Raw genomic sequence first — 13005 nt, 5'->3', positions numbered from 1 at the left:
GGGGCACACACATTCTCACACCTGTGGTAAGCCGTAACTTGGCTTACTGTTGTTATTTCTAAAGCAAAGTCACCTGGCTGAAATTTAGAACAGAGAAAATAGAAGGAAATGCATGCTTAGGTGATGGAATGTTGTTACATATGTTAGGATGTCATTCATAGTTTGCCCTAGACTGCATTCTGGCTCTCAGCTTGCTATGCTCTAATCACGATACTTCCATAACCTGGGATATATTCAGAATTTTACACAAGATATACAGTTCTTCAATATTTAGCTTCGTCACTTATGAATGATGATATGATTTATGGAAGTAAACAAGCTAATGAAAATTTTTTTTAGATTATAACTTTCAAAAGAAGTATTATTTTTATTATTTATTATATATTAAATTTCTATACCATCCTTCATACAAAGATCACAGGGTAGTTTACAAGGCAGGAAAGAAGAAAACGTACATATTTTATTTCTTTAATTAAATATTTATAAACCACAACTTCACATAAAAAACAAGGTTGTATACAGGATAAAAACCCAATCTTACAATAAAACAATAAAAATGTGAAACGAACCAGTAAGAGCTGATGATCTAGCTTATCCGAGAATTATCCGAGCTTTGATTTTGATTTTTCCTTCTGTTCTGAACTTAGCTCATTTTATTTTAAAAAAAGTATTTAGCTACAGTGGGACATATTGTAAGGCAGATAAGTAATGGCTGAAAATAATAAAATATATAGTAGGTAGCTGTCCTACAAGAAATTATTTGAACATTTGTACTGTCAGAAGATGCATATTGTTTGTTGTTAATTTTATTTTACTTAAGTGGCTACTTGATATAAACAATATGTCAGGGAACTGCCATCGGCAGGACAGGAGGTGCCAAGGCTCTCTGAGGTAGAGAGAGACTTGACACCTGAAGAGGGAACCAGTAGGGGGCGAACAGGAACGTCAAGGGAAGGGGAGTCGGAGGAATGGCTCAGAGATGCTTCCAGTGAAAACAGTGGGGAAGTCTCAGGGCCCCCTATAGGAACACCCGTTCCTCGGCGGAAACTGTCACGCAGAGAGTCCAGAAGACGTGTTTCCGTTAAGGAGCTTTTATGTTGGAAACGTTTCCGAAAGCAGCCACTTTCGGATTCTGCTAGCGACTGACGCAGCCATGCTGGAGGGGCTCCGTCACAGGCAGAGGTTTGAGAAGCGGTTCAAACTCTGAGGGATTGCAATTTACACACAAGCAGCTCTTCATCCCATCACAGCAATCCGAAAGTCATCGACAGCTAGCTTGTGCCAGGGAGAGGCATCATGAGCGAACCAGCAGGAACCGGAGGGGCAGCTGGAGGTCCAAGCCTGGAGGAAAGGTATAGGACGTTGGAAATCCAGCTTGCCTTGCAGACGGCGAGGCTGGAAGAAAGGAGGGCTCAGGATGCAGAGAGGGGGAGGGAGAAAGCCACCCCACTCAACAGAAAGATGCCAGGATTGGTGCAGAAATTTGGGGGGGACCCCAGGAACTACCATGCCTTTAGGACAGAGATGCAATATGCTCTCAATCTGCAATTTGATGACTTTCCTGATGAGGAATCGCGAGTGGCTTTTGTAATTAGCCACCTCGAATCAGGGGCGAAGGACTGGGTTAGACCCTTGATGGCAGCAAATAATGAGATCCTAAAGGACGCGATGAAGTTTTTTCGTGCCATGGACCTGATGTTTTCCAGTGACATTGAGCAGGGAGGAGTGCGAAGGCAGTTAATGGCTTGCAAACAGGGAAACCGGACTGTCCGTGAGTACTGGACTGAGTTCACTATGTTGATTCATCGATTGGGGTGGGACTTGGCTTCTGAGCCCATTCAAATGCTTTTTGAAGAGGGTCTGTCTTCGTCCTTGAAAGATGAACTTTCCCGGAACCCCAGAGCAGAGTCTATGGACCAGCTGACTAAAGCCGCGCTAGCCATTGGAGCGCGCCAGGAGGCGAGGGCTTTGGAGAAGCGGGAGGGGAAAGGAGAACGTTGGAGGGAGCTCCGCATACCAGACATTCCAGAGCAGCCTTTCCCGCCGGCAGAGCCGATGGAAGTGGGAACAGCGCGTGCGCGCACAGTTTCAAACATCGGTGAAGGGCGGAAGAAAGAGGGAAAGGGCGGGAAAAAATGCTATCTCTGCCAACAGCCAGGACACTTTGCCAGAGGCTGTCCACGGAGAAAGGAATGGCAAGGCATGGCAGGAGCTGTTGGGGGAGAGGAGGAGGAAGGCACAGAGCAGGTAAAAGCCAACGCCTGGCTGCCGTCGGGGCACAGCAGCCAGGCTCAAAAGCAGTGAGAGTGCCCGCACCAGAACCTCCCAGGCCTGCTCTAGTGATAGAGGTGTTGCTAGAGCTGCCAAATGGACACCCCCTACAGATCAAAGCCCTGCTGGATTCAGGCAGCTCCTGTAATTTCATGAGTAAGGAGTTCGCAGCTGAGCACCAGATACAAACCCTCCCCTTAAGTAAACCCCTGCAGGTAACCACGATTGACGGCAGAGAGCTGTTGGGAGGAGAAGTGAACCAACAGACTGTTCCCATGATAATGAGGGTGGCAAGACACACCGAGAGGATAGCGTTCAATGTGGCCACATTGGGAGGAGCTCCCATTATTTTGGGGATGAGCTGGCTGGCACTTCACGATCCTCTAGTGGGATGGCACCAGAGGGTGGTCTCCTTTGGGTCGGCGCATTGCCTGGAACACTGCAAGCAGGGGAAGGATCCAGGGGGAGCCAAGATCACCTTAGCTGGGATGGAGGTAATGAAGCAAGGGGAGGTGCCTCCGCAATATGCAGATCTGAGCAACGTATTCAGCGAAAGAGAAGCGGACAAACTGCCGCCGCATAGACCCTTTGACTGTCAAATCAACCTACTCCCGGGGGCTCAACTCCCAGTGGGCAAGCTGTACGCCATGTCAGACAGGGAGATGCAGGAGCTGAGGGAGTTCATTGACAAAAACCTGAAGAGGGGTTTCATCAGAGAGTCCCGAGCGGTGGGGGGCAGCCCAGTGTTTTTTGTGGACAAAAAAAACACAGATAAGCCGAGACTTGTAGTGGATTTCAGGGCCCTGAACGCCGTGTCGGAACCCCTGGCCTTTCCTATGCCCCGAATTGATGACATTCTGACCAGGGTGAGGAAGGGGAAGATTTTTACAAAACTGGACCTGCGGGGGGCGTATAATCTGATACGAATAAGGAAGGGGGATGAATGGAAGACCACCATGTTCACCCCTTTGGGAGCATTTGAATACCTCGTAATGCCCTTCGGTCTCCAAGCCGGCTCCGCATGTTTTCAAGCTTTCATCAACCACGTCCTGGGGCCGTTGCTCTACAAGAATTGTGTGGCCTTTTTGGATGACGTGTTGGTGTATTCGGAAAATGAAGAGCAGCATGTGAGGGACGTGAGAGAAGTGTTGGGCCGGCTGCAAGCCAATCAGCTGTGGGTGAAACTGGAGAAGTGCCAGTTTCATGCCAAGGAGGTGGAATTCCTGGGGTACCGCCTGTCAGACCAAGGATTGGCCATGGATCCAGGCAAGGTCCAGGCGGTGCTGGAATGGAAGACACCGAAAACCAAGAAGGATGTGCAAAGATTCCTGGGGTTTGGGAACTTTTATCGGAAGTTCATCAAGAATTTTGCACACTTGACGGCGCCCATCACCGACTGCCTCAGTAGCAAGAAGAAATTTGTTTGGACGGCGGAGGCGGAGAGAGCTTTTGAAGAACTGAAAAGGGCTTTCGCTTCGGAAGAACAACTTCTGCATGTGGACCTACAGAAGCCCATGAGGGTGGAGACAGACGCGTCAGACAGAGCGGTGGGGGCGGTGCTCCTTCAGCCGGGAAGAAATACGTCAGGGTGGAGACCGTGTGCCTTTTTCTCGAGGAAGCTGAATAAGTCCGAGCGGAACTACACGGTGTATGACAGGGAACTACTTGCCATTCACGAAGCGTTCCGGAGGTGGAGACATTTATTGATTGGGGCACAACACAAGGTGCAAGTGTGCACCGACCACAAGAATTTGGAGTATTGGAGAACAGCTCGAGTACTCAACCAACGGCAAGTGAGATGGGCACAGGAATTTTCCAAATTCCACTTTGAGATTTGTTATGTACCAGGCCCAGAGAACGTCAGGGCGGACGCTCTCTCACGCAAACCAGAGTACTTGGAAGGGGAGGGGGCAAGCGAAGAAAGACATGTCATTCCTGAGGACCGCTGGGTGTGTGGGGCGGCGCCGGTGGGGAGACGAGAGCTGGTAGAAGAAACGGAAACTGACGAATATGCCCAAAATAAGCTCAGAGGCCTCAGGGGAGAGGGTGAGAGCCCGGAGGGTTTTGAAGAAAGAAATGGGGCCTTGTATTACAAAGGGGCACTGTATATACCAGAAGGTGAATTGAGAGGGAGGGTACTCAAGCAGTTGCATGATAGTCCCACGGCGGGACATTTTGGACAACACAAGACCATGTGGATGGTCACCAGGGAGTTTTGGTGGCCCAAGGTGAGGGAAGATGTAAAGGAGTATGTAAGAGGGTGTGACCAATGCCAGAGGGCCAAGGGGGAAAGAAGGGCGCCGGCAGGGTTATTGGAACCACTACCCACGCCAGAACGGCCTTGGGAGGCGGTATCAATAGATTTTATGACGGATCTGCCCAAATCCAAAGGGAAGACGGCCATCATGGTAGTAGTGGACCTGTTAACTAAGATGTGCCACTTTGTAGCATGTTCACATGCAGTCACAGCGGAAGAAACAGCGAAGTTGTTTGTAGAACACGTCTTCCGGCTGCATGGCGCCCCCTTGAGGGTTGTCTCGGACCGCGGGAAACAATTTACTTCCAGGTTCTGGAGGAAGCTCATGAGCTTGCTGCACGTGGAAGTCAATTTTTCGACGGCCCGGCATCCTGAAACCAATGGGCAGGCGGAAAGAGCAAATGGCATCCTCCAACAATATCTGAGGTGCTATGTCAATGACAGAGGGAATGATTGGGTCGAAAAGCTGGCGCTGGCAGAATTTGCCTACAACAATGCGGAGCATGTGTCCACAGGGATGAGCCCCTTTTTGGCCAATTACGGGTGTCACCCCAGGGCATTCCCGGGGGAGGGGGGCGAGAGATGGAGCGTCCCAGCGGCCGAACAGTTTGTAGAAGAGATGGAAGCGATCCATCGTCAGCTTCAGCTCAACTTAGAAAGGGCCAAGGCTCAATATAAGAAGCAGGCAGACAAGAGCAGGAGGGAAGGTGAAACCATAAGGGTGGGGGATCAGGTGTGGTTGTCCACCCAAGGGTTGCCGTTCAAAGGGGGTTGTAAGAAATTAAGACCCAAGAGATTGGGACCCTTTGAGGTCATTCAGCAGGTCAACCCAGTGGCTTTCAAACTCCGGTTACCCAACCACATGAAATTGCATCCAGTGTTCCACAGGTCATTACTGTCACCGTACAAGGGGGGAGGTGAAGAGGAGCACACCAGGGGACCGGTCTTGGAGGAGAGGGAAAGCAGTAACCATGTAGCGGAAATCCTCGATTCCAGGTGGAAGGGCAATCAGGTGGAGTATTTAGTGGCGTGGGAAGGGGAACCGGAGTCAGAAAACACCTGGGTGACTGCAGAGGAGGTCAATGACGAGGTTTTAACAGAAACGTTCCACCAAAGATTCCCGCGGAAACCACAGCCGGTAGCAAGGTTTAGAAGGGAGTATTTCGGCACCACAGACGAGGAAGAGGAACTGGAAGGATTCGCGGAGTCGGAGTTGGAAGAAGGAACGGACTCAGATGACGAGGAGTACCGAGAGACTAGGAACCACAACGAGTGGAGAAGGGTGTTCGAAACTTCAGACGATGAGGAAGGTTCCTTCCGGGGTTTTACCTCCTCACAACCCGTAGGGGAGGAGACGGGAGGGGGTGAAGGGGGCCCTGGAGGGGAGGTGGATGTCAGGGAACTGCCATCGGCAGGACAGGAGGTGCCAAGGCTCTCTGAGGTAGAGAGAGACTTGACACCTGAAGAGGGAACCAGTAGGGGGCGAACAGGAACGTCAAGGGAAGGGGAGTCGGAGGAATGGCTCAGAGATGCTTCCAGTGAAAACAGTGGGGAAGTCTCAGGGCCCCCTATAGGAACACCCGTTCCTCGGCGGAAACTGTCACGCAGAGAGTCCAGAAGACGTGTTTCCGTTAAGGAGCTTTTATGTTGGAAACGTTTCCGAAAGCAGCCACTTTCGGATTCTGCTAGCGACTGACGCAGCCATGCTGGAGGGGCTCCGTCACAGGCAGAGGTTTGAGAAGCGGTTCAAACTCTGAGGGATTGCAATTTACACACAAGCAGCTCTTCATCCCATCACACAATACAAATAAGAATCCTGCCCTGAATTATTGAATACGTTCTGTAAGGATAATTCTTTCATAATTTCTTTTTGTATTTTTCCCTTTTAATTAATTATGGCTTGGAACCTAATTTTAATTAAGTTACAGTGCAATCCTGTACATAGTGAAACATGAAACTTATTCCAGAGGGCTGGTGTGCAGAAGAGGGAATTGCCAAAAGTGGGCAGTGGACTTCTCAATTTGGGGCACTCCCCCCCCCCACATGCTACTGATTTCCCATGTAGTTTAGGAGGCCCATCAACCCTCTGGAAAGGTTTCTGCCAGGGCTGCAGGAAGGAGGAAGGTGTGGAAACTTGCTTACGTTAACCCCCTTAGGAACCAAGTCCATCTGTTTACCTGTGAGTGATGCAGACATCATGATGTGAATATGAAACAGATACAAATATGTTTTAAAACATGTTGCTAGGTTAATTTTTGAATTTTTCATTGCATACTGTATTTTGTATTTTTGGTGTGCTGCTTCAGACCTCCTTTTGGATGTGTGAAGCAATTATATAAATATAATAAAATAAACTTAAACTAACAAATGTGGTATGAAAAAATAGGAGAATTACAACTTAATTGATTAAACTAATGTATTTTTGTTTAATTAACTCATTGTATTATTTAATATTTATAGAACACTTTTGAATGTTCAGATATTTCAGATACATTATCCTCTTGTAACCATTAAAACAATGCTGCAAGTATCATTATCAGCATATTGCAGATGGTGGTCACGGGAGGGGGAGGCTGAGCTTGATACTGGATTTACTAAGGCCACCTAAGTGAGTTTCCTGGAAGAGATGAAATTTGAACTGGGGATTTCTTGATTCATAATGCATTCTCTTAGCCACTATGCTACATATATCAGCTCTGGAAAACAAATTCAACTTAAAACAATGTGCTTCCATTTGAGTGAGTGATTATCAGGTTATTAGAAAGCCAGTGCAGTTATTATAGTTCAGTCAACTAGAATAATTAGTTTGGAATTAGTTTGTAACAAATAAATTGTAAGCATTGAAAATATTGATAATGTTTACTTCTTGTTTTTCTTGATTACTTAGAAAAAGAAGCCCATCAATATCCAGAGATCAGAACAGGAGATTCAATCAACAGGACGAGAGAGACGACTATTCACAGTATGCAACATCAGACAGTGCAATGCCAAGATCACCATCAGATTATACGGACAGACGATCACAACATGGATCTCAGTTATATGAAGAAGCTGAACTTGATGACTACAGGGATTCGAACAGGAGAAGTCGCAGGCGTTCGAGGGAATATCCTTTAGAGGAAGATGATGTGCAGAATAGGGAGGAATATGAGAGGCAACGGCGGGAAGAGGAGTACCAAGCACGATACCGAAGTGATCCTAATTTGGCTCGTTATCCCGTCAAACCACAACCATATGAGGAACAAATGCGTATTCATGCTGAAGTGTCCCGCGCGCGTCACGAACGAAGGCACAGTGATGTGTCTTTGGCAAATACTGAACTGGAAGATTCCCGGTTATCTATGATGAGAATGGAACGGCCATCACGGCAAAGGTCTGCATCTGAACACAGAGCTGCCATGGACCAATGTTCATATTCAATGGAAAGAACTCAGGGACCAAGTCCCAATCGGCAAAGAAACACAAATCACAGCCCTCCAACACCTAGGAGGAGTCCCATTCCTTTTGATAGGCCAGATATGAGGCGAACTGATTCATTAAGGAAACAGCATCATTTGGATCCTAGCTCAGCTGTACGGAAAACAAAACGTGAAAAAATGGAAACCATGTTAAGAAATGATTCCCTAAGTTCAGATCAGTCTGAATCAGTTAGGCCTCCACCACCAAAGCCTCATAAAACAAAAAAAGGGGGTAAAATGCGTCAGGTTTCATTGAGCAGCTCTGAGGAAGAGTTGGCCTCTACTCCAGAGTATACCAGCTGTGACGATGTAGAGATTGAAAGTGAAAGTGTTAGTGAGAAAGGTAAGAATTTTGCTTTTACTGTATAGATGGATTTTGTGTACATTCTAATTCTGTAAAAGAGAAGCATCTCTGCTGCAGACCTCAGGTGTTTGGTGGGGGGTATTTTGCTTTGTTTTTACACTTATGGGTCACATACAGTCCCTTTGATCAGCATGGGTAGATGAAGCTACAAATTAGTCTAAAGTCTAAGAACTGAAGTATGCACTAAATATACATGTTTCTAACTATATACTTATAAAAAAATATAACCATAGTGGTGGGAGTGATATAATTGGATCAAAAAATTGTACTAAGGTATTTTCTGTTTGAAAACGCTCACTTGCTCCTTTTCATACTATTTTACTGTTTTAAATTTCTTCCCCCATCCCCCATCACACACACATATACACACCACAAGAAGGTACTATTAGCTCTTCTGGGGAGGAAAACAAATACAAATGTAGTTCTCTACAGTAGGATTAATACTAGTTTCAGGGAAGGTGATTTCAATCTGCAAAATGATGTGGACAAAAGTTGTTGTTTTTAACCCTCTACCCTAACATCAATCTCCTGTTCCAATTTAGCCTACTCCCTGTGGCTGCTTTTAAGTGAAAATGAAAAAATCCGGAGACCCAACCATATATCTCCCACATCAAAGTGTAGTGTGATCTTCCATGATGATTAAAACAAGAACACAATTATAACACGGTAGAAGAACACTTAATAGAAACATTTGCTGTTCTTGTTCATTGATAAAGCGCAGGTTGTGGTTAGTGTTGGTTAAGTACATGAAAGGAGGAAAATTAGTGGGTCATAGTTTCAGTTCGTATGGGTCTGCACATAAGCGCGCACACACATACATGCACACATGACAGTTTACCAAAAATGTCTATATTGTAACCAGCAGTGGAACCTTATAGCACATCCTTTGGACTGTCAGTATTATAATTGTATTTTATGTTTAAACTGGATTCTAAGCATTGTGTTCCTGGAAATGGGAATGAAAACTTGGTTTGTTTTTAGTGATAAATAATGACCAGTTTACACAGATGGAAAAGAAACAGTGATTAACACCAACTAAATGAACAAACAACTGTTAACTAAACAAGTGTGCTTAGCACTACAATCTTTTTCTTAAAGTCATATTTCTTCTACCTTGCTCTCTAGATCAAAAACATACACAAAGTATAAAAGAATTTTGTAAAGTCTGAAGTCAGTCTTAAACTGATGATTGTCCTCTTTATGATATAGAAGTGGTTCATTTTTTATTCTGTAATATAGTGCTGTGGACTTCGTTTGTTCTTTAATGTGGCCCAAACTGCCATCTTTCAAATGGTTTGCCCCTAGAATATACATGCACACTCTCGTGGACAGACTGGTCACATTCATCTGAGCCAATGCTGTGGTTTTTCTCTCTCCAAACAAACCACTACTCGAAGCCAATATTTTTTTAATTGGCTTCCCAACTGTGATTTGTTTTGGAGAAACAAACCACAAGTGCTGGTTCAGATGTAATGCTAAACCAGCTGCTCTGTGGTTTGCTTCCCTGCTTGAGTAAGGGAAAAGTGAAGCAGGAACACTCTAAGCTGTGTGATCAAAAAGCAGCTCATGCACAGTATGGCTAAATAAACCATACTTTGTGACTTAGTGTTGCACCTGAACATGGTCATTCACAGGTATGTTTGTATCTTCATAGACTTCGGTGACTGTTTTCTCTCTCTTTTACATTCCCTCTTTCTGTTATCAGCATTGCTTGGTTCATGCATTAGCTGTGGTTTGAGGGCTAGGAAGGAAGGAAGGAAGGAGAATGTGTGGAAGAAACTGAATGTATACACTACATGATTTTCACCCCCTGTGTCTGAAATTATGGCAGATTGCTATAAGGCATGGTAACAACTTATATTTTTCCATCTCCAAAGACCTTCAACTCTTGCATATGTGTTTTGTGTCTTCTGATATCCACCACTGACTGGTGTCCATTGCCTTTCAGTGAGATATATTGAGAGGCTATACAGTATTGTTTGAGTGTTTTATAGTGGACCATCTCTGAGCAAAATCTATGGAATTTGAATGTATCTTCATCTGCTAAGCTCAAGGAATAGTTACCTACATGGCAGTGGAAGTATCAATGAAAAATGTGGGGATGAATCCACACATCAGAAAAATAAGTTCAGAAGGATTAAATGTTTAAGAATGCAGTAGTTAATCTAGTGTGTAAAACTGGTGTCATAGCTAGAGCTGTATTTTCACCTGTGTGCATTTATACAGTGATATATCTGTGTATTAATAACTGATGCCACACAGCAGTTCTGTAGTGCTTCATTTACAAGTTATTGTTCAATCCCACTAATAAGATCATATGTTTTTAAAGTTAAAAATAGTTTACTTACAAACTCTCCAAAGGTCAAATGCATGTGCTTTTCCTTACAGCATTCAGAAAAAGTTGCATGGGCAGTAAAACTTGGTTTAGTTACAGTGGTGAAAGTGCCTAAATTCTTCTTCTTCTTTGGCGATCACTCGTAGCCGAGTAAGATTGTCTTCCATAAACACAGTTTTAACAATGAGTCCATAAGTGACTGTGGAGGCCAATTCTGGATCCACACGTCTCACCACAGTGGGGACATTGGTTTCCGGGCGGGAGTTGATCATGGTGTGGATTTGCCAAGCATGCCTTCCTCTTAGCACGTTTCTCCCTTGCATCCTGAGTTCAAGTGTCTTCAAAGCCCATGACACCTTTGATAAAGGCTGTTCTCCAACTGGAGCGCTAGCAGGCCAGTGTTTCCTACTTGTCAGTGTTTATGCTACATTTTTTAAGATTTGCCTTGAGAAGGCCTTTAAAGCTCTTTTGTTGACCACCAGCATTACACTTTCCATTTTTAAGTTCGAAATAGAGTAGTTACTTTGGAAGACGATCATCAGGCATCCGCACAACATGACCAGTCCAACGAAATTGATGTTGAAGAATCATTGCTTCAACACTGGTGATCTTTGCTTCTTCCAGTACACTGATATTAGTTCGCCTGTCTTCCCAAGTGATGTGTAAAATTGTAAAAGCAATGCTGCTGAAGCTACAACAACCAGCTCAGATCTCCTCACCTGCTGAGCTTCTCTGGTAGACTGAGGGAAACAAAAGGCTTGATTACCTTCGATTACCTTCCTCCCAAGGCGAGGAGGAGTGACCTAGCTAAGCCTGGCAGGACAGTTTACTATGTGGCATTAACCCCTTAATGGATTAATTAGGTTTAAGCATGTTGGTTAAATGAGGCTGGTTATTCCACATAATGATCCTCAAAAATCACTGCAGATGGCTATTCTATTTTAGAGCATAAGATTAACTGATAGTCACACACAGAAGTGTGGTTCCCATACTGTCTCTTCCATGCAGTGGCGTAGCGTGGGGGGTGCCAGGGGTGCGAGCCGCACCGGGCGCAACATTTGGGGGGGCGCAAGTCCAGAGGGAAGGGACAAGCAATCGAGGCTTGGTTGGGGTGAGGGATCGTCGTCTCCGTTTGGCTGGCCCCCCTAGAGGAAGCGGGAGGAAAAAGAGCCGCGCAGCAGCAGCAGGGAGGAGGAGGTGGAGGAGGAGGTGGAGCAGCAAAGCCGGGAGGAGAGCGGGCCAGTGCAGGAGGAGGCGCGATGCTCGGGACCGATCGGGGCTCCGGTTCGACAGGCGCCGGCGGCCGGCTACAGCCTGCCGGCCCGCGTCTTCCTTCCCCCTCGGAGAACTCAGCGGAGAAGGGCAAAACTAGTTTGAGTTGGTTCTGCGGAGTCTCTTTGGCTCTGGCGCCCCCCTACCGCTTGTCTCCCTCCTGCCATACCAGTCCCAGGGGGCACCAACCCCCCACATTGACCCTAACTTCCATGTGGTTTGCTCCTGAGTAGCCTCTGGTTGGGCAGAAGAGCTTGTCCACCTGGAAAGGCAGCCCACCTAGGAGAAAGAAAACTCTTATCCTAAACATCTGCTGCCTTGGGAGAGATCTTCCAGTGGTGGAGTTTCCTTCCTTGGAGGTTTTTAAACAGGTCGGTTGGCCACCTGTCATGAATGCTTTAGCTGAGATTCCTGCATTGAGGGGGTTGGGCTAGATGACCCTTGGGTCCCTTCCAGCTCTGTGATTCTATGAGAGAAGAAAAGGCTCAGGAGTAAACACTACACAAATACCGAGTGGAGTCCCCAACATGGTTGGATGGCACCTGGAACACCTTCATCAGTGAGGCCGAGAGGGGGGCTGTCATCTGGGCAGCAGTCAGTGGCGTAGCGTGGGGGGTGCAGGGGGTGCCGGCCGCATCGGGCGCAACATCTGGGGGTTAGGGTTAGGGGGCGCAAATCCACGAGTTAGGGGGCGCAAATTACTTTCCTTGCCCCGGGTGCTGACAACCCACGCTACGCCACTGCTTCCATGTTCATAAACTGGTGATTCTCTACATATTTTTCATCATAATTCTTGTTTATTTTCTTTATGATTTTCATAATCTCATTCAGACCATTTGTTTGAAGCATTATATAAATAAATTTAAGAAAAAAATCTGATAATATAGTTTTTCTCACCTATTTTCAGTGACATACATCTTGTAGAGACTGATGGAGAGCCAATAATACATATGAATTATATATAAGTATAGTGTGTAGAAGGGTAAACATACTTTAGCATTTGCATATTACTAAAATGCTGTTTTCCTGCTTCCTTTTTCAGTACAAG

At 46.0% G+C, this 13005-nt stretch overlaps 1 protein-coding gene across 49 annotated transcripts in view; it reads left to right on the top strand.

Moving 5' to 3' along the window:
- The window catches only part of RIMS2 (regulating synaptic membrane exocytosis 2), a 348259-nt gene that overhangs the window by 141068 nt on the left and 194186 nt on the right, over nucleotides 1-13005 (top strand). For all 49 annotated transcript variants that reach the window (XM_083450342.1, XM_083450382.1, XM_083450375.1 and 46 more), the window contains one exon: nucleotides 7416-8329. In XM_083450342.1, coding sequence (XP_083306468.1) covers nucleotides 7416-8329 — 914 coding nt within the window. The remainder of the gene's footprint in view (nucleotides 1-7415; nucleotides 8330-13005) is intronic.

Source organism: Podarcis tiliguerta, assembly GCF_965153285.1.
Source record: "Podarcis tiliguerta genome assembly, chromosome: 7".
Lineage (NCBI taxonomy): Eukaryota > Metazoa > Chordata > Lepidosauria > Squamata > Lacertidae > Podarcis > Podarcis tiliguerta.
This window is presented reverse-complemented; position numbering and strand designations above follow the sequence as displayed.